The 21,006-nt window shown below is 42.6% G+C and overlaps 1 protein-coding gene across 1 annotated transcript; it reads left to right on the top strand.

Annotated features, from left to right (window-relative positions):
* LOC146772521 (hepatic lectin-like) lies at positions 1 to 20,464 on the top strand. Its single transcript, XM_085637729.1, has 6 exons — positions 1 to 223; positions 10,140 to 10,259; positions 10,681 to 10,803; positions 18,244 to 18,395; positions 18,868 to 18,977; positions 20,028 to 20,464. The coding sequence occupies exons 2-6, from the start codon at positions 10,142 to 10,144 to the stop codon at positions 20,245 to 20,247; spliced, it is 723 nt and encodes a 240-aa protein (XP_085493855.1). The 5' UTR covers positions 1 to 223; positions 10,140 to 10,141; the 3' UTR covers positions 20,248 to 20,464.
* Positions 20,465 to 21,006: the final 542 nt, after the last annotated feature.

Genomic DNA, 21,006 nt, shown 5'->3' with positions numbered 1-21,006 from the left:
ATAAAGAGAAGTCTTTGAGAGATGTGTGATCAGCAGAAGAGCCCACGGTCTGCAAACTGGTGGGTATGCCCTCAGAAGCTGAGCCCTGCTCTATCATCGAGAAGAACTTGACCATCCCAAGTGATACCAGGGACAAAATAATAGGACTGGAGTGCAATTTTATACAAACAGAGGAGCAAGTGCAGCACAAGAGCAGAAGGATAAAACCGCTGCATCGTTAAAAGTAAGTACGACCAACACTAGCAATCCAGATTAGCAACCATGGCTAGATTGATAGACCAGTGCACGTCTGTGACTAGATGTGACACTTTTGAAAAAAACATTTCCCCTCTGAGCAAATTAATATTCACTTGGGGAGATGTGACTTAGTGGCCATATGTGCTGAATCTGTGATCTTGTGATTCTGGGCAAATTACTTAATCTCTGCCTTTCTTAAAAAAACACGTTAAATGTAGTCATGTGTTCATGTAAAGCCCGCTAATGACCTTGGGCCATTTTGCACTATATCAAACTCCCCAAAAAATAACAAATATTTGGCATTACACTGAAGCCGGTCTGTGATTAGGTGGACTAATAGATCCACTTTAGGGATCTGTATTTGACCCCTTGATCACAGGGTTAAAACTGGCAGCCCACTCAGCCTTTCATCTATTTTAGGTCGATAGTATTAGTATCGTGGAGTTAGGTAACAATAAACATCTGTTACTACAACAACAAGTGGCCCAAGGGTGAACATGCACTTTGCAAATACATGTAATGTTATGCAACCTGTGCTCCTGTCAGTGGTCAATCTTGTTCGCTATGTAGCCCACTAGTCTTGCCTTACACAACATACAGTTTTGCTGGCATTCATTCAAATATTTAGTGTACAATATTCCTAGAGCCTAAAAAAACAGCAGATGAAAGCTCTGGCAGCCAGGTAAAGATCATTTGAAGGGGCTTGAGAGGAAATGCAGAATGAGACGCAGAATGAGATGAAGCTTGAAAGGAGAAGGGCTTAGTAGAACGGCCTTAGGGTACAGGGTTGGAGATGGCCTGTCCCATGATCAAGCATTTGTTACTAGAATCCATACAATTAATTTAATGAGGTGACAACTAGAAGTGTGCAGAATTAAAATTCACAGATTCAATTATTTTGCAATTTCATAAACTGCACAGTATTAAAAAGTATTTTGACTACATCTCTGGTGAAATGCTTCCATTTATTTTTTGAGGAAAAGGTTTATACAAATGTCAGTTTGCAGGGTGTTTTCATCAAAATATGTACAAAAACTGCCAAGAATCTTTATCCAAAAATGACTGAAGAAGACTGCACTATAAGTTTGCACGTTTTTTATATGCATTTCTAAGTTATTCTATCTGACACGTAAACACCACGCAAAGTATGGCTTGGAATGTGGATAGTACAGGGGACTAGGGATAAGAGCAGTTGCTTGAGCTCTGAAGAAGGAGCAGGGACTTAGGAGAAAGGAGGTTTACCGGGGTTGGGGGTGTGGTCTGAAGAGGGAGGGACAGTGCAGAGAGCGGTTGGATGGTGGGGCAACAACGTGGGAAGTGGAAGTGTTGGTGATGAGATGTTCAATATGGTACTGATGTTGAGTAGCAGGAGCACCCCACTGCTTCTTGCAGCCCATGTGGCAATGAAAGCGGATTCTTGCTACTGTGATGGGCAAATAAGGAGCCACTACTTTTAAAATCTTAAAAGAGCAGGCCTGGCCCAGACACTTCCTCACCTTGAACAAGAGAAACTGCAGTCACACCGGTATCCCCTGCAGTCCACCAAATAGCCATGCTCAGAAAGGACTAATATGCAGTCTGTAGCTGTTGGAAAACGTGGCAGCATCTGTGAGGCCTGCACAAATAACATGACTACATTTGTCCTTCACTGGGAACCAAACACCCAATTGTAGCGCCTGACTCTCAGAGGGTAGCGTTGCAGAGCAGTCTGAGGCTTACTCAAGGGAGGTGGTGTGGGCTAGTAATCGCCATTTGCAGGTGCACAAAAATAACACTCAATAATTGATTGTCCAGTCTGTACTTTGCTTTATAAAAGTAAGAGTACATTTATTAAACACACACACCACTCAATACTATGCACCAATTTACAAATATACATAAGCTGTTGGAATTACTTTGTGACATTGCATAACATCTCCACCCCTCCCGCGGGGGTGTGGGGTCTAGTACCACCACTCCCATGTATGCACATCAACTTGCCCCCAATGCAGTTAGTTGAACATAACCTGGAGCGAGGGCCCTGCGCACTGGCACCATCCCAGTGGCGACCCACCCCATTATCTCAACAAGCATTAAAAAGGGGTAAACCTGCCTTGGTGACACATGACCCTGACTGAGCATCTCCTACTGACCATAAAGTATGCACCTCTATATCTTAAGGGCTAGCAGTCTGGGGTCTTCACCTAAGCGCAGCAGCAAGAATCCAGGTTTACGCACACTTTAGAATGACAGTACTCATCACCTTGGTTGATCATTTGAATGCATTGCAATTACAGCCCCTAAAGGCATCACAGATGAAATCACAGGATTGCGCATATACAGCCAGACACCCTAGCAGGACTGTCTGGCAACATAACCCCACTTGGCTTATGACATCTCCTTACACATGTGACTTACAGTCCCTTCAAAAGAAGTACTCCTGGCAACTACACTTCTCCTGCAGTGTGCCTCTTCACTTTAAAAGGAATCACAGGTAAAAGCATGGGATTACATAAATACAGCCAGACCCCCTAGCAGGAAGGTCCGGCAACATAACTCCATTTAGCTTAACATCACCTTACACAGGTACTTCACTTTACACTATGACTTTCAGTCCACCTAAAAAGAAATAACCAATAGTAAATGCATTTTGGTGCAATTACACCACTTCACCTCCAGGGGATGCCCTTCTCCAGACATCCCCCAACTCAGCCCTTCACTCCGTGATGCACTTCATAGTACACCCTCAGCTGCAGAACATAAGTTCCAGCCTAGAAGGTGTTAAAGGCTGGCTGAGCCCTTGAGAGGTTATTCTTTCAGATGCCCCGTGAAACTTAGGGGTGGACTGTTCTTCTTTATGCTGGGGGAGACTGCGGTGCTCCTGCAGCCCCCTGCACCCCTTTTCACACGTGAGGGTGACCCCCTGCTCTAGGGGCCACCAGGCACCAAAATGGCAGATTTCTTCATGATGGGGGGGGAAGACTGGGCCTCTCCTATAGCTCCCCCCAGCACCTTTTCACAAGTGAGGGTGACCCCCCTCCTCTGGGGGCCACAAAGCACCAACACGGCAGATTTCCAAATGCCTGGCGACGCATTATGGGGCGCTTCATGCTCCTCTTTACCAGCCCCCGCCACTGGGAACACTCTCCTCTGCCCTCTGGGACTCTGAGAGCGTAGATTCAGCAGTGTGCTGTCTTCACTGGCTCCCTGCACCAGCCTTTCGCCAGGCTCTATTACTGGGCCCCTCTTGTCCCTGCGCAGAGGCCCCTGTTTCTGTGCACCAGTCCTGGGCTCTTCTTCTAGTGCTGATAGGGTCCTGGGGCAGTCAGGGGGTCTCTCCTTCCAACTGCCCATTGCGCCAGGCTCCAGCACCTTCAGCCTCAGCCGAGCACACACCCCAGAGAGCTTCTCTTCCTGTGCAGGCACTTTTTAAAAGTTGAGTAAGGGGCTGGCAGGAAGTCTCTGTTGGTCCTATCAAACAGCGACACATCACGTCCCTGCCCCTGCTCCCTCCTTCTTGTCCAGCCTCTGGGTTTGTTAAAAATGGTGTCATCCAGTGTCTCTGAAGCCCCTTTGAAGCCCCTTTCGCCCACGCTGCCTTCCCTCCTTGGTGCAGCCTGGTGCCTGGCACCCAGTGACAGCTGCTGATAGATGAGCCTGTAGCCCCTCCCATCTTCTCTTCGTGGAGAGGAGGCCCTAGCTTGTGGAAGAAAGGTTATCAATCCATCCAGCTGAGGTCAGCCCTCAGCCTGGGTCTGGTCCTGGCTGGCTCACAGAAATATGACAGTTCTGAATGACCCAAAAGCAGTACAAATATGACTTTGGACTCTGCAGAATACTTCTTTTCACCTCCAATACAATGGACTTTAGTGCATGTCTGGAAACTGTAGGCCTTGTGGAAGTTAATTTAGCCATGGGCCCCACATTCCCTTACGGAAATAATGAAGTGAAAACACAGTAAAACACACTGACTTTCCCTGGCATGTTTCTTTCCAGCGTATAAAGCCTATTCCAATATCACCATCCAATACTGCATAAGTCCTGCCACACCATTCACTTTGTAGCTGCTCCTGGACTGCGTACGCTAGGAATCTCCCCTGCGCAGCCCGTACACGTGTGCACACGCATGTACACATGTGTCTGCATGTAACCAGCCCGGTGTCCCTTAATCCAGCTGCTGCGCAGTGGCCTGGTCAAGCCAGGGGAACACCAGTAAAATCCCCATGCAGTCTCTTACATCCTGAGTTCACTGTGGGTGAGTCCCAACTTATGAGGCTCCCCCACAGTAAAAGCTCAACAATTAGGTGCTCAAAAATCAAAAAATCTGGGCGGCCCATAGTGTCAGAACTACCTTCTAACAGTAGCTAACAAAGTTTTGATGGAATTTCTAAAGTTAGCCCTGCCTCCTCCTAGCCACTTCAGTGTATGGGTCTTCATTCTCCAGGCACAGGAATACAGGTAAAATACGTCCACTGTCTGCTGAAGCGATCCTCACCCTTATCATGTGCCATCCAAAATGGAGCCCATTTTATTTTTGTAACTAATACTGTGAGCCAAACTTTGAGTGAACATCAGAAAACAATTACTCCAGCATTTGAAGAATCTTCTTTCTGGCATTTCCTTTATTTACCCTGAATATTCGCTTATGTTGCTATGATATTGAAGTCACTGCTTCCTTTGAGTGAAGCCTAAAGCTCTCAATATTTCCCTCTGTAAGCCCAACCTTCAGTCTAGATTTCCAACACCTGACTTGATTGCCTGTACTTGCTGAAACGGTGGTCTAGCAGGATCCTAGCAGTGGACAGACTGCTTGCCAGATTCTAGTACTTATTAAAAGTCCCAAATATAGTGTTCTCACAGCAAATAATTCTGTTTTTATCTACAGGATTGCATCGTCAGATCGCGTGCAATCTCAAAAGACCGCCTCTGTATTCCTAAAACTCTGCAATGAAACACTGACCATGACTTAAAAAAACTTCAAATTGTTGATTAGCGTAGGGAATAATTCAGTTCTGCTGAACGTCACCTGACCTTTTTGTCAATTATTCAATTCCCATTTCCTTCTGTATATTTTTTATCATGTCTAAAAAAACACCAAAGGCAAAAAAATATAGACGTTTCCAAGGCAATTTAATTTGCAATGACACAGTTGCCTCAGTTTCCTAATGTAGAATTGCAAGTGCTCCCATTTGAATGGTTGAACCCATCCCGACAAGAAGAATGCTGGGATATAGAGCTCGATGACGACACGTGCCACTATTGGGGGGTGAGGATTAGTATTTTTAACAGCCAATGGTTGTGTTCTAAAGAAACACTCATAACAAGCCTCACCATGGAGGCGTAGACGCTTAGTTATACTGGTGTGTGGTGAATGTATTGTAGGGAGGAAGTATTAGGAAGCTGGTGTCCACCTCCTTCTTTTGTGTATATAATCCCACTAAACAACGATGACCAGTAACCTCTATATAAACCGGTAACCTTAGCTTCCGGAGCGGCGTTCTGCTTTGCGCAAAGCAATTTAGTGCCTCATCCAGGGTTGTAAGCAGTGGCGGCTGGTGCATAGGGGCAAATGGGGCGTTGCCCCACTAGCCTCTGGACGAGGATCGGGGAGGAAGACAAGAAAGACACCACACCAATGCAGCAGCCTCAAAGGAAGTGCTCTCTGCCCCATGTGTCGATCACAATACATAGACAATACAAATTAAATTGTCTAACTCTGACTTTTTTTCTTCACGGCACGGACGACGACGAGGTCACAGCAGGTCAGAGACCTCCTGCGCATGTGCTGGCCAGGGCGATGAATATTTCTCGCCCTGGAAGCACATACGGAAAGAGTGATGTCATCATGAAGGGGGTGGCCAAAGAAAGCGGAAAATGCCTGGTTTCAAATGGGGCGCCTGTGCTGCGCCCCAGGCGTCTTCAGCATTGCGCCACTGAAATCAATGGCAAGGGGCAGGGCAGTGGGTGGCCACAACCGGAACACGCCCCTTTCCTTCGTGCCAGTCCCAGGCCTCCTGATTGGACATTGGGAGGCGGGAGCTTGTGCATTGCTCAGGACGGGCACCGGCCACAGTCACAGCACCGCACTGCAGAACACTCTCCCTCCAGCCTCTCACACGCCACAGGCCCTGATGTGTTTCTTGGGCAGAGATCGATGTCACTTGGTAAGTGGATCATGCAAAATAAACAGTGCAGTGGGTGGCGCTCATGAACATTCACGAACGATGCAGGTTGTGTTGAAAAATAATGAATCGATTCGGCAGCTAGGAAAGCACAAGCAGAGTGACGCCAGGTAGGCACAAAATCCAGTTTCTGTAAAATATTGTCTCAATAAAACCTTTTTGTGCTATTTTGTTTTTATGAGCAGGAAGGTGATAAAAATTGGTATTACGAACAACAGTTGAAACTTTCTTGGAATTATGGCTTTAAATGTAATCGCCGGTACCTGTTTGGGAGCTGTAACTTACCGCTCATTATGCAACAAACGGTCATAAATGAATTGCCAGCGCAGTCTCTCTCTACCGAATCACAGATTGCAGCATATAATCTCCCATGAAGGCCAGTATTTCTCTCCCCCGCCCCCTCCTATTAAACTCCTGCCTCTGAGGGGCTGGCGATGTTGATTGGATCATCAGGTCATCCTCGAGCCTTGGGGAATGGCGATCCATAATTCAGGTGGAATAATTCTGCTTTCTTTATTTTCTGGGCTACCTATATAATAATCACTTGCAGAGTTGTCACTTGGCAAAAAGCTCGCGCATTCCAGGCTTCCCTCCCTGGATTGGCTTCACATTGCAATCAGTGTGCTGCCGCCTCTGGTGCAGGAAACCAGGGTTCGAGCCTCGAGGTCGCGTCCACATCCTGTGATTATGGGCAAATCACTTTAATCTCACCGTGCCTGAATGTGTAATGTAAATCCGGTGCTATGTTAAGCGCTCCAATACCTTCGGGTCCAGTTCGCGCTATATAAATATGCAACAACAAAAAAAAACGTTCTTATTTTTTACAGAAATCCGTGGCCCATTAATGAAGAGACATTTTAATACTATCCTTTCCTGTCAAGGCTGTAATAATATTCTTTCCGCCTAAAAAATGCTTACGAGGCGATGGGTTAAATTTGAGCCAAAGAGAATTATAAAATGTTGGGTTCCTCTTGAGGGAACCGTCATAACATTAATGTAGAGGTGCTGTCAACACTCGGAAAAACAGTATTGATGTGGCATAACATTCACAGTTTCAATTATGTTTTAACAGACATGGCATGCCTGCATGGGGGAAATTACAGCCTCAATGCCAAGCATGCCTTCTTCTCTCATTAAATTATGATTTTCATGATTTACTTCCTCTGTGCTATTACATTCTCGCGCTAGCCAGGCTTTAATTATAGTTATGAGAGGAAGTGCGAATGTATAAGATCGACTGTGGTGGTGACTGCAGTGAAGAAGTCTTAGAGTAGCGCACGTGTACAGTACTTTCAGAAATTCCCGATTGTGGCTTGGGTGGTTTAATTTATAGATTTGTGCGCACGCGGAGTTGAGCTTTGGCTGCCGAAAGGAGGCATCAGGCATTGTTTCTGTTTGGCAGAAGTCAGTTTAACCCTCCCGAGCCCCCCTCCCGCTGCCACTACCGGGCACTCAACTCGGACCTCTACGCCTCACCACCTTCAAATGTCACCAGCCGCCCCTGAATGTAAGCGCTATATAGTTACAATTACTACAATTACAATAATAATACAAGCTTCAAACTTTACAAGTAAGAAAGAATAGATGAAGCTGTGAATCTCTCAAAGTCACAGTTGTCTATTCAGGAGGCATTTTAGTTTTCTAGTCCTAGTTGTCACCGGGAATGGGTCATGGTATATACGAAGCAATCAGAGAAGTCCATATGATGCCTTTCTCAACTGGCTTGAGATTTGGAACCATCAGGAGAGATAGATAGACAGAAGGACGGACAGATAGACGTACAGATCCATTTCTGTCTCAATGTCTGGAGCTCCACTGTTGTTTCCTGATAAGGACTCACAGACCTCATATTTCTATACATTGGACAGACCGGGTTTCCCTCCAGTTCGCTATTTGAGATTGCAGACTCAGACACTGGCATGCAAAATATGTCTCTCTCAAGTGACTGACTACAATTCTTGCACTCCCCTCAGCAGGAAGTTACAGGAAACACCATGACCGCTATTTGAGACATGGCTTAACTGAGAGTTGAGAAGTAGATGGTGAAAGATTTCAGATGTAGTTGGCATGGGGGTGTTGAGAATTAGGGGGTTGGCTGCCTCATAAGCCATGAGACATTTAAATTTGCAAAATACTGAATGCACAAGTACACATGTACACGTACAAAATGCTAGCACTTTTTGGATTTTGCTCCCTTTGTGAACTAAAGTACATAAAGAAGAGTGAGCCAGGTCCTTTCTGAACCGGACTACAAGCAACCTGAGGTCAGTTTCACCTTGGGGTTCGGGTCTTTGGCTGCTTATGTTCTGGGTGGAAAGGACCTGCTGTGGCCGTTCGGGCTGGGCTGTTCCTATTGGCGTAGGAGCAAGGCTGATTTGAATATGGGTGGGTCTAATCTGATGTGGCATGGTGAGCAAACAAATGATGGACTGCTATGCGACCCAGAGTAATTTCCAATGGCTGAGATTAATTTAAGTATTCCATTCATCCCTTTTTGTATTTTCATTGTGACCTCTTCAGTTTGATAAGTCTGCCCAGACGTGAGTCCGTTGCTCACTATTTCACTGGAACCAAGTGCATCCCACTGAAGATGCCAAATTTGGGTTGTCCAGACATGTGTCCCGTGCTCACTCTCTGACTTTAACCGATCTGCACCCCACTGAAGGAACCAATTTAGATTTGTATTTCAAAAATTGAGTGATTTTATTATGAATTCCTGGAGCAACAAAAGAATATTGATGTACAATTTGAGGTGAGTTGCACATGTTATTCCTCAGGGTACTGTGATCAGAAAACTGTTCTTTCTAAGAGAATGACTAACTGCATAATATGTTTCTTCTGTGTCTTGTCGTGATGAGTGTGGTCTTTCTAGACTGTTCGCTTCACATATGAACAAGGCATATGATGGAACAAGTGGACCTTCTTCTTAGCAGCCAGCACGGCCTACTGCTATATGTCTCTCGCAATCATTTCAAAGCAATTAAAAAATGTTGGTTTGACATTATTTAGGTCAGCTGAAAAAAAGCCATTTATTCCACTAGTTAAAAATACTAGCAGCCTGATAAATTGGACCACTTACAACAGGAGTAAGTAACACTATCTAAAAAAAATCCTAATCGTGGGTAAAGAACCCATGTTCATAACTCATATCTATTCACAAATATGCTTTGCTGGTGAAACTAAATGGAACCCTAAAATCAAATTTTGCAGCCAGTGTAATAATAAATGCATGTTCACCCAGATATCAGGCCATGGTACAATGAAAAAAAGTAAGAGAAAACATGCTTACTGAATTACAGATTGTATGAATGAATGACTTTACAGAGAAAACTACTCTAATATTACCAACAAAGTATCTTATTGTGATTTTACTCCATTTCCTTTTTTTAACCCCTTGAATTCTGCTTGTGATCAAATACCTGTATTTATAACTGATACACGTAAAAAACAATATTGTCTAAACCTTACATGCAGATCCACTGCGGGTAATATGCTATTGATCACAATTGCTGGCGGAACAGAGGGGCTCCTGAGTCATGGCCCCTCCCCACGCTCAACACTGGTCATTCATATCACATTAGACTCTACAAAGGAACCTTAGCCGGCGAACAGTGAAAGGGGACCCGATGTAAGTGTAAGGAACGGTTCTGAAATGGATGCAAGAAAACAAATGCAAAGCATCCCTTTTGGGGAATTTGGCCTACCGTGACCAACTGATAGACACACTGTTTTGTTTTCTAGCCATGAGAAAGACCCCGCAGACAGAGGACAAGAAGATGCTGTCAACAAAGAATCTGGTAGACTCAGGGCTGGTGATCAGCCTTCTGCTGCTCGCTACATTGATTGCTCGCGTAATACTCTGTAAGTAAGAGTTACTATCTTGAACTCTTTCAAAGAGATGTAATGAATTACTAGGAAATTAGACTTTCCCAAAGTCTCCTCTGTTTCTACTATTGGACAAATGTGATCAAATTAGCATCATCAAATGGCATTTTCTGGCCATTCTATCACAGCCCTCACTGGACTTTTGCCGATGCCATTCCATGTTTGAGAACACAGGGTAAAACTTTAAGTGAAAACAACACATGATAAATAATGTTGTCTAAACCTTACATGCACTTAAGTGAAAAGTACTATTTTCGCCTCATTCCTACATCAATAAATGAGACAGTGTGTGCCTGTACTTCTTTTTTCAGTACAAGAGATTATTTGACATTAAGTAATATCCCTCTAAATACAATTTAGTTCAAGTCACTCGTACTCCTTTCTCCAATCTTCTTAGATTCAACAGTTACTGCCAGAGCCCAGCTCACCCAGGAAAAGTTGGCACAACTGGAGAGCAATCTCAGCCGGGCAATGAAGTACATCAGGTGCAAAGAGAGAACTTCTGGCAACGATTGTGGGCGTAAGTACTCTAGCATGGGCCGGTGTTTGCACTGTACTACAGGCAGACGAGAGTCACAAGCAGGCCTGGACATTTCTAATGCCAGATCCATACTGAATGAGCATCATAGGGACTCTCCAATAAAAAGCTTTCTTTATAAAATGGGCCAATTGTTATTTTTATAGCACATATTCCATAATTATTGAACAACAATCCAAAGTTCTTTAGGTAGGTCTGAAAAGGAATTCATGAAATACCCAATGCTTTTTCAGTAAAGCTTTAAAAATGTCTCCAAATTAATATTTGTCAGGAGTAACATTGCTAGTCTGAGTGTTCTGCATCCAATAGATCCAAGATACCTTTAAGTGAATGTGGTGCTCTTTAAATCCCATTACAAATAAAAATACCAAAAAGGCTTCAATACAAAGCACACTAACCAAGTGCATTTTTTTGCCGCATGGGAAATTATGTAATTCTCTACAACAAAACTGTGCCCCATTCTACAGAGCTGCAATTGAGGTTAAATGGTCTGCGATGGAGTGGGGAAGGCTCATGGATTGAGACAAGAAATAGAGGCCGAACACAAGTATTTGGAGCAAAGCATACAGCCGTCACAAAACTGTGTACCTTCCAAACAACTCCTTTCGATAGTCCTGTGTTTCTAGATGCCAAGACAGACTCCCAGGCTCAGGCCAAGAAAAAGACATCCCCAAAGATCTTGATAGTGTTATTGTTGGTGATCCTCATTCTGCTAGCAGGACTGTGTGTGCTGATAACTCTCTGTAAGTACCTTGTGTTTTACGATCATCCTAATCTAGAGGTCAGTCATTGTTTCTTGAGTCCGACAAGGTCACCAGAAATGTATTTCTTCCAAATCATGGTTATACCAAGTCTTTTTTTTAAACTTCTGTTCATTAGTATCATTGCTAGGCAGCGAGTATACATCACGATATATGACAAACAAAGCTGTTCATTTTGCATGTTGGAACATATTAGAGTCGAGGTTCATTATGTGCAAATAACCAATCATAGTAGAGTAACGAACAGACAAATGGGCAGGTTCTCTTCTTAAGTGGCAACATACAATGTTTTTGAGTGGTGCATAGGGTTCATTGACATGCATGTGGATAAAGGCAACACATTTCCTTCTAGTGGCCTTTTGGGTCGGGGTCATTTTGATCTGCTTCGTTGTGACTGTTTCCATCAGCATCTCCACATTCGTTCGTTTCGGTGTTTTTTTGGGGGGGGGGTGTAAATGCTGAGCCCCCTGCGTTTTTGAGTATTCCACAAAACCTTGGGTGAATTCCCTCCAAACATCTGACATTGGTCTTCTTTGGGAGCCACAGGCTTCTTCCTGCAGTAGAGCTCCTTCCTCCGCCCTGGGCATGTATTCGACCTCGATAACCCACCTGGTATAGAGCGGGCCCGATGTCGACTTCTAGGTCTTAACTATCAACTTCCTGACCAATGCAAACGCCAGGTCAACCAATCTGTTACCGTTTTCTTGGTATAGGACAGAGGAACCCTCCCAGCAGGTATGTCTCAGGTGACATATCTATTTCCCATTCAAAGGATTTGCTGAAGTGTTTGACAACCCGTGTCCAGTATCCCTGTATAATCAGGCACATCCATCCCGTATAGATGAAGTCTGCTGATGAGGTTAAACATCTAGGTCACGGTCCCTGATGAACCCCACACATATCCCCCACTTTCTTAGGGGAGAGATAGGTATAATGTAGATAATTAAATTGACTGAACTTCAGTCTATTGTTTTGGGATAACGATTGTACATAGGCCATCATTTTATCCCTTTCTCTATCCAGTATATGGTGACCCAGGCTCATTTCCCGTCTGTGTTTGAGTCCTCAGAGGTCTGTCCATATCATATAATTAAGGAATTTACAAGTCCAAGTTATTTGCTTGCTTCTGCCCAGGGTCATAAGTGAATGCGGGACCACATATTGTATGGGCTCATTTGTTCACGAAGCCCAAAGCCATGTGATTGTATGGAGTAGTGCCCCATATGTCAAAAACTGTCCAGGTGGCAGGTCATAGTCTGCAATCAATTGTCCTAAGGATAGGACTTCTCCATTCTTGTAGCAATCCTCGACCATAATGAGACCCACTTCTGCCCATTGTATCATCTGGTGGGATGTAAAGAAGGCTCTATTAGATGCTCCACGATAGGTATTGCAGGGGAGTACTGTGGGCTTTGCAATGTCATTTTCGCACATGTCCTCCAATACCTCAAGGCCATCAATAATAGCCTGGGTGCCGCATGGGGTTTGTCTGTTTTATCTAGTAGAAGAGATGTTAGGGCACCTTGGTTGGGTACCCCAACCATGTTACCCATCTCTATGACCGCCTCACCATCTAGTTGAATTATCCACTGCAATTGTGCAGCCAATTAATATAATTCAAGATCTGGGACATCCACCCCCGGTGGTGATAGTATTCTTAAGAGAGTAAGGAACCACCCTCTGTCTACCTGTGTGAGCATAATGTTCATACCATCGCCACGTAAACTGTCTCCTCCCACAAGTAAAGATCTGACCGCTTATATTCAAGTGGACAGTCCCACAACTCATAAAGGTTTTACATGGGTTAAAACTTGAAATTCCCAATCTTAAATTTTTGTTCGGTCCAAAAACCAATTCAGGTGTGTATCTGTTATGGACAGTTTGGAGTGGCTTTAGCTACTTTGATATGATTTTGAGTAGAAATTTTAATTTTCTTAGTCAGAATTAAGTGTTGTTATTTCATGAGAATGGAGCAATTTGATTAATTATGAGCTCACCAGCGGAAATATAGTGTAGCACATGGACGGGCTCGGTGCTAGCAAAGTGGCTTCAAGAATCAGTCTAGAACTTTACAAACTAGCTAAATTAATTAATAAATTAATAAAGAATCAACAAATTAGAAACATAACTTATTGAAGACCGTGATATTTATTTGTACTATGCCTGCCCAATAATAGGTAATCTCTTTTAATATCACTTTATGCCAGTTTCTTCCCATTTCCAGACATTGTAATAAGAGTATAATATTTTGCAGGTCAGTGATTCTTGGCTCAGTGGCCTACATAATAGCTTAATTGGTGGTCAGTAATAACACTTTTGAAACAGAATTCAAGCTTTGTTTCAAATCCTTTTAAATTAATCGGTTTTTTTTTCATGTATTTCTCAATTAGTAAAGTCCATCCACGGCAACTGCCTCCACCTCATATTCGTATGGTTACTTTTGCAATTTAGAGCAGTAAATTACTCAATTTTATCTTTTTGTTACTATGTTATGTTGCAATGTTTTCAATCTCAGGTTGTTAAGTGTCCTACTCCCTTACATACATTACTCCATTTGTATTTCATATCCGTAGGACTTGGATTTCTTGCCCCCTATGTATTTTAAGATCCTTGCCAGAATTTTATACTTTAAATGTCTTGTCTAATTATTGAAAACGACTTAATGTTTATAAACTCACAGATTTAAAGTCACTTTATGTCCTCATTATTCTATTGCTTTGTGATATTCTCCTCCTCTCAGTTGGATATATCTCTCCTTTATTTTATCAGAATCTCTGATTCAAGATGCAACCTAATTGTCCTCTGGAATTGTGAGACAAGCTTTTCCTCGTTCTTTATATTCAAATCTAGTCTCTTCTCAAATCCTACATTTATGATGGATTATCCGTTTTTGTCAGTCTTTTCCATAGCACACTTGTTAAACAACACATGTTGCAAATGCTATAATGCCACAGTTCAATACATGATTGCTATATAGACATCTGAAACCAATTGAGTGGAGTTTGTGCTATGCATGAAAATAAGTTTAAAAAAAAGTAAAAGTCATGAAAAACACTCCGTTTTTGTGCAGGGGTCTTTGTTCTCCCTACTCTTGGGTAGGTTAGTTGAGTATTAATCGGTGCTCAAGTTTAGCAATAAATAACAAGCAACATGTATGGTGTTGGCTGCCTGCATTTTGACTTTGTCTAAGATTATTTGTTTTGCTATGTTTCTTTTATAAAATATTATATAGTTGTGTGAGCTGCCAGGGTTCAGCCAATGTAAAAAAAACACAAAAATGTATTTTGGTTTCATAAGCACTCTATGCCATAGTATTACCTTGAGATGAAGGGAACTATTTTGAGGGTGGATGTGCTTCTTGTGAAAGAACAGAATGCCATCACCTAGAGTGAAGTTAGCTAATGGCCGAAGTGGGTGTACCCATTGACTCATGTTGTATGTTGAAAAGGGGGGAAGAACAATGGACACAACAGATCTACAGATACAGTGTGCTGCCTGAAAGCCTCTATAAGTATATTACATGTATAATTTTAGTAAAATCAAAAGGTCTTGGGCTACGGAGGACCTAAATAGGATTTTGGCAAACAGCAAAGTCAGTAGGTAGCTCAACTAAACATCTCTTCTACTTCGAAAGAGGAGGAATGATCTACATCATCTAGAATGTTGACATACCCCTTCCACAAATTCCAAATCCCAAGTTACTTCTTTCAGCAAGAGGCCTTTGACCGGTAAATGCTGATAGGATGTTATCTGAACTGATCCCAGTCTGACAACAGACTGGTAGCATTTTCAGTAGTGTTCCTCATGCCTCCTATTTTCTCAGATTAAATTCCTTTCTTTTCCTTTCAGTGGCTTGACAGTAGTGCCCTCTATGGATGATACAACACCTTTATTGAAATTCTCACATTGTTGTTTTCCATAGTGCCTTGCATATCGTTGAACTAATCTTTTATAGTGATTTACTCGGGATCGCTAAAGTTATCTGAAATGTGGGTGATAACCTTCCATTGGATACTGATGCTATTGCAGCTACAGCACTAATCATAGCTCTGCCCCTGCAAACAGGTCTCCGAGTTCCTTATTTTACCTCTTTCTTCCCTTTCTCCATCCCTCTTTCATCTCCGTGTGTGCTTTCACTTTCCCACAGCATTATCCCAAAAATTGTAGGCATACAGTATTTCTGAAGAAGAGTGACTGCGGAAATAACCGTGAAAAGGAGAAACTGTGGTTTGCAGTTTTCTATCAGGCCATAGTTACATCCCAGTCACACTATAATGGACACTTTTGGACAGTTTTTGAAGGCCACACATGATATTGGTTGCATGCCTCAGGTAATGCTCTCCACTGCTAGATTCCAGAGTTGGGTGATAAGTGAAGGAGACTCTCCCCTGTTCCTTCACAAGATTTTATTGAAACCCACTGTTCTCCTTTCACAATGTTTCTGGATGTTGCCCAGCAACCAGGATCCTCAGGCTCAGGTCTTCTGGCTGAAATCAACTTTGAGCATTTTAGACGAGCTTGACTTCCACTGACTGCCTGCCGCCAAGATCAGAACAGGGGTCTAGGGTGCACGACCACCTGAGTTAATGCAGTGTTTCAATTTTAAACCAAGCTGCACTTCGGTTGGCTTTGTCTACCTAACAGTGCTCCCTAGGTTGGGTAAATAATGACTCCAGTGACGCAGTAACATATACTTTGTTTACATGTACTTGACACACCAGTGATGACACAATGTCTGTAAGACAAAGGGCGACATTATCCACTCTGCAGTGATCCGTGAGGTAGTTTGTGCTGTGGCACCAGGTCCTAGGCTATAATGCAAACCCCAACTTTCTCTGCATCATCTGCACTTCAGTTAAAAGCCGCCTGCTCAGACTCATTTATGCAAATGCCTCCCTGGGGGTTGTCTCTGTGTAGAAATTCCTTGGGGAGTTTTGGAAGAGTCACAGCCATGAAGACAGAGACAGAATCCAGGCAGACATGGGCTAACTGATGATTGAGAAGCTGTATGTATGGACCTCATCTTGAAGAAGACGATAGAGGACAGAGAATTTGAGAGCGGAATGAAAATAGGAGATGGAAAACAGGAGTACAAATGAACGAGGTGAAGAAAAGGGAGAAAGGGGTAGAGAAGGAGAAAAGCAAAGATAAGAAGTTGATGTGAAAGCAAAGAGGAATAAAATGATAGAAAGGACAGAGAGCATACATGACAATGTGCAGGATATAAATAGAAATGATGATTAGAGAGAAGTGGGAAAGAAGAAGCAGAATGGCTATTGTTTTGACTGTAGACTCATTTAACGGAGGAGTAATAAGTGATTGGATAAAAAAAACTCCAAAATACATCAGGCAATGCAGAATATGACAATGTAGTGTCTGCTTTATAAGTTCATTATACCTCCCAAGTAAATCAAGGTTATGAATGGTTTGTTCTTCGCCAAGTGTAGCAACATGAAGGAGAATCAATTGACACTTTCTATGCCTGAGTATTAATTGGTAGTTTGCAAATGGTGCCGTAATAATTAAGCGTGTATTCAAGTTGAATACATTATTTAGTCCAATACCAAGTGTTTTTACTTTGTGAACTGTCTGGAACATGGTCCAGCTTCAAGTATCTTGAATTGTAAGTTCTTGGCAATACTATTTCTTGGCCCACAAGTGACAAATACTAACACTGTCATGTTCTGGTTTATCCTGAGTTGCCGTGTGGAAATATAGTGTTATATTTTAAATGTACAGTTATTAACGTAGTCAATAGATAAGTCAATTTCTATTACATATATTGTTGTATCATTACCGTATTGTTAATATGACAGGCCAAGGTCGTTTTGCAAGTCGACTAATTGGCCCAGTTACAGTTCAAAAAGGTTGTGAACCAGAACTGAGTCCAGTGAGATAATGAAAGTTCTCATAGTTTGTGAGAAAATGTTGTTAATCCTCACAACCTGGATGTGCTGGTTTAGTTACCAACAGAACCACTTTACATTGTTCCTCCAATACTGAAGAGGGTGGATGAAGTGCTAAAAAGTAAAGTGCCTCGTCTACTACGGTCGGCCAATCCAGGATTTGAAGATTTGCAGAACCAGGCCTTGATTTGAAACCCGACTGAAATGTGTTAATTTTTCCATTTTCGTCAACATATTGGGTTCATTATTTTGTTACACATTCTTCACATTCTTCCATATATTGTGGCAATGAAAGCTAGAGCCGTGATGGGACTACAGTTTTCATTGTAGCCTGGATCATCTTTAGGGTTTTTCAGGCTGGTCCTTGTGGTGCCTTTATTTAAGGAGGTGTGGGTTGGGCCTGACTCTTGGAAGGTGTTAATGGTGTTTTACCTGAGTACTGGGAGAAAGGAGCTGGTATCGTTGGCTATGTTAGAACGTATACTGATCATAACCAATCCTAAAAAGCCAAGCCAGTTAAGCCGGAACGGCCTGCTGAGCTTTTGGGGCCATTTTAAAGAGAAACTGCACAAATATACATTCAGGGCAGTAGATGGTGAAGTTAGAACGACCCATGCTTAAACTCAGGACATTAGAGACACCTCCGTCAAAAAAAGAATGTGGTTTGAGTTCTCCATTAGAGCACCCTGAGGCCTCACTTCTGATCCAAGAGAAGTATTGTTGTTGGTTGTTCTTATTGTACCTTTGTCTTTCAGAGTTCTTCTACTGGGCCTGCCCCACAGATTGGCTGCCGTACAATGGAAAATGCTATTTCTTTTCTCAAAACAAACTCTCATGGGAAGAAAGCAGAACAAAATGTATGACAAGTCAGGCAGACTTGGTTATCATCAATGACAGGATGGAGCAGGTGAGTTACGATTCGTGTAATGCTTTGTTGTGATTAAAGACAGTAAAATATAACTGTTCTCATGCAAGCGGTGCACACTGCTGTATCGTTGACACTGTTGCACATTGTAATAAAGTTGGCTTGGTTACATGCCTTCAAGGGTGCAACAGTATTTTGGTAAATCTAAAAACCCACATTTCTTTTTTTACTCAGCAACTCCAATCATAATGGAATTGAGTTTAATGCACATCCTGGTGAGAGCAGTTGCTGCAGCACAGGTCAAAAACCCTATTATTCCCAGCATGATTTTGTCCATCGAAAGGATGTTGGTCAGTTGATTTGCAGAGCCTCTGCCTGCACCCAGCTCCCGCATATCTATGACATGTCTGGCATGATAACAGGCCACATGAGTCTGAGACAGGGCACAAATACCCCACGTCCCCTAGTCCTTGTGCTCTTTTACAGCACCTGTTCCCTTTGCTCTCCTGTACAGTTTTTCATCACAAACAAGACTAAGAAGGATATCTACTGGATTGGCCTGACGGATAAGGACCAAGAAGGTGTCTGGAAGTGGGTGAACGGTCTCAGTTTACAAACAGATGAGTAAGTCACACTCCACATAAAAAGTTCATGATTTATATTTCTGTATATTATAGTTTCTTTTCTTTTTTTTAACCTTATTTTACTTACTAAAAAATCAAATGTAGAACAGCGACGTGTTAACTAAAGATAACAAGCATAGGCATGGCCAGTAGATCAAATAAGGGCTGCAGGAAGAGAAAAACAAAAAGTGGTGGTTTGTGTAAAAATTCAAGTTAGAGGAACGGGAGAGAAGGGATAGGGTTCTGTGGCGATGGATATGACTGTGCCGAACAATCTGAAAAAAGGATTTCTTTAGGGCTCTGTGTAGTGTAATAGTGATGCTGTGAGGTAGATCACTCTATCAACAGGGCTCCTTTCCTAATTTCCTCCATTTTAACTCCTCCCTCTCTCTCTCCTGGTCACTCTTTTCCAAATTCAGAACTTTGAGACATCCTAGAGTTGTCTAAACTCTAACATAACATGACCTCCTAAGCTTGGTCGGAAAGGATAACACAATGCAATGCAACCCAATTGAACACAACATATAAAACACAACAACAAAATCCATTATGCAAATCACATAACAGTTACCACATAGCATAACCGGGCTGGCTTATGTGGTTGCAATTGTTGCTTTCATTAGGTTGACCTGTGGCAATACTGTGGGATGGAAAAAACTCTTAGACATCAGGTAACAGAAAGAATGAGACTGAGATATCTAAATCAGGTGTGTGCACTTCTCCAAAAGATCAACTTCTCTCGGCAGCAAAAGTAATACCCCACTGCAGCTCAAGCCCTGGTCATAAGCGGTCAAATCTGGTGGCTGAGTGGACTAATGCATTCAATGCAGAAACCTGGGTTTCACCACATAGACACAGGTTTGAATCCCGTCGAGTTTACTCAGCCATTCATCCTTTTGAGGTCAATGAAATGGGTACCATTGGGTTGGATCACATTGACACAAGTTACTGAGCCCCAAGCTTTACCAATGCACATTGCATTCAGAAGCTATCCGGCAGATGTACAAATATTTTCCTTAATTGCAACACATTTTTTAACCTTATTTTTTAGATTTTGGGGCTGTAATCCACCTGATAACTATGGAGGCGCAGAGAATTGCGCCACAGTGGGCTCTATAACAAAGTGCAAAGGACCTTCGAATCTCAGAAATCCATCTGCGAAAAAGAGGCGGAGGACAAGAAGAAGGATTTCACCCCGTGAAATACCGAGCCAGACTATGGATTGCTTTTATTCAGCCCTTTTATGTAAAGAACACAATATTTACATATAACGACAGATTGCACAATTCTCCTGGGGCAACAGGGGTTAGTTTGTCAAAACCTGAATGATAATAGTGAATATGTATATGAGACAGAGAAAGATTTTCTTTAGCTAATTTTTTTTAATGTTTTCATTTGAATTGTACGTTTTTAGAAACTGTTAAAATGCAACGTATTGTTAATAGAGGAAAAATGTTTCAAATAAAAAAGGAAAGTCTTTTAATGGCCAGAACCGGTGATAGTGTAAACTATTAAGAAAAGGGGTGGGAGTTGAAAGAAAAGACCTCCTGCGGTAAGATAAATAATTTGCAAATTTCACGATAAGACATTGTTCTTGACAAAGAGATATTCGAAACAATACAATTCAAGAAAAGTTTTATCCTTGGATTGGCATTCTGAATGGACATCTGGAATGTATGTACTTTGACCTCCCCAAGAAATAATTTCACATTCGAATTACTCAAACTGCAGGACTGAAAATTTAATGTGGTTTTACAATTTGTTTCCCCTTTGTAATGGAGAACGTTTGTGAGCATCAGTGTTACCGCATCGATCTACATGTGGAAATTCTGCGTTCCGGACAAATTCCAGGTTTGATCTCTTTTTGTATTAGAGCACGGAAAATTACTACAGGTCTGATTATGAATATAGCAGTGTGGGAGCGGGACTGCAATGCCGACGCCCCTCTCCCACAACCTAAAACCTGTGTGCACACCGCACACCAGATTACGACTTTTACAGTCACTGGCAGGTGGTTCTTTGGTGGTCCA

This window comes from Triturus cristatus, chromosome 12 (assembly GCF_964204655.1).
Source record: "Triturus cristatus chromosome 12, aTriCri1.1, whole genome shotgun sequence".
NCBI classification, from domain to species: domain Eukaryota; kingdom Metazoa; phylum Chordata; class Amphibia; order Caudata; family Salamandridae; genus Triturus; species Triturus cristatus.
The sequence above is the reverse complement of the archived record's forward strand: the minus strand, read 5'-3'. Positions and strand labels throughout refer to the sequence as shown.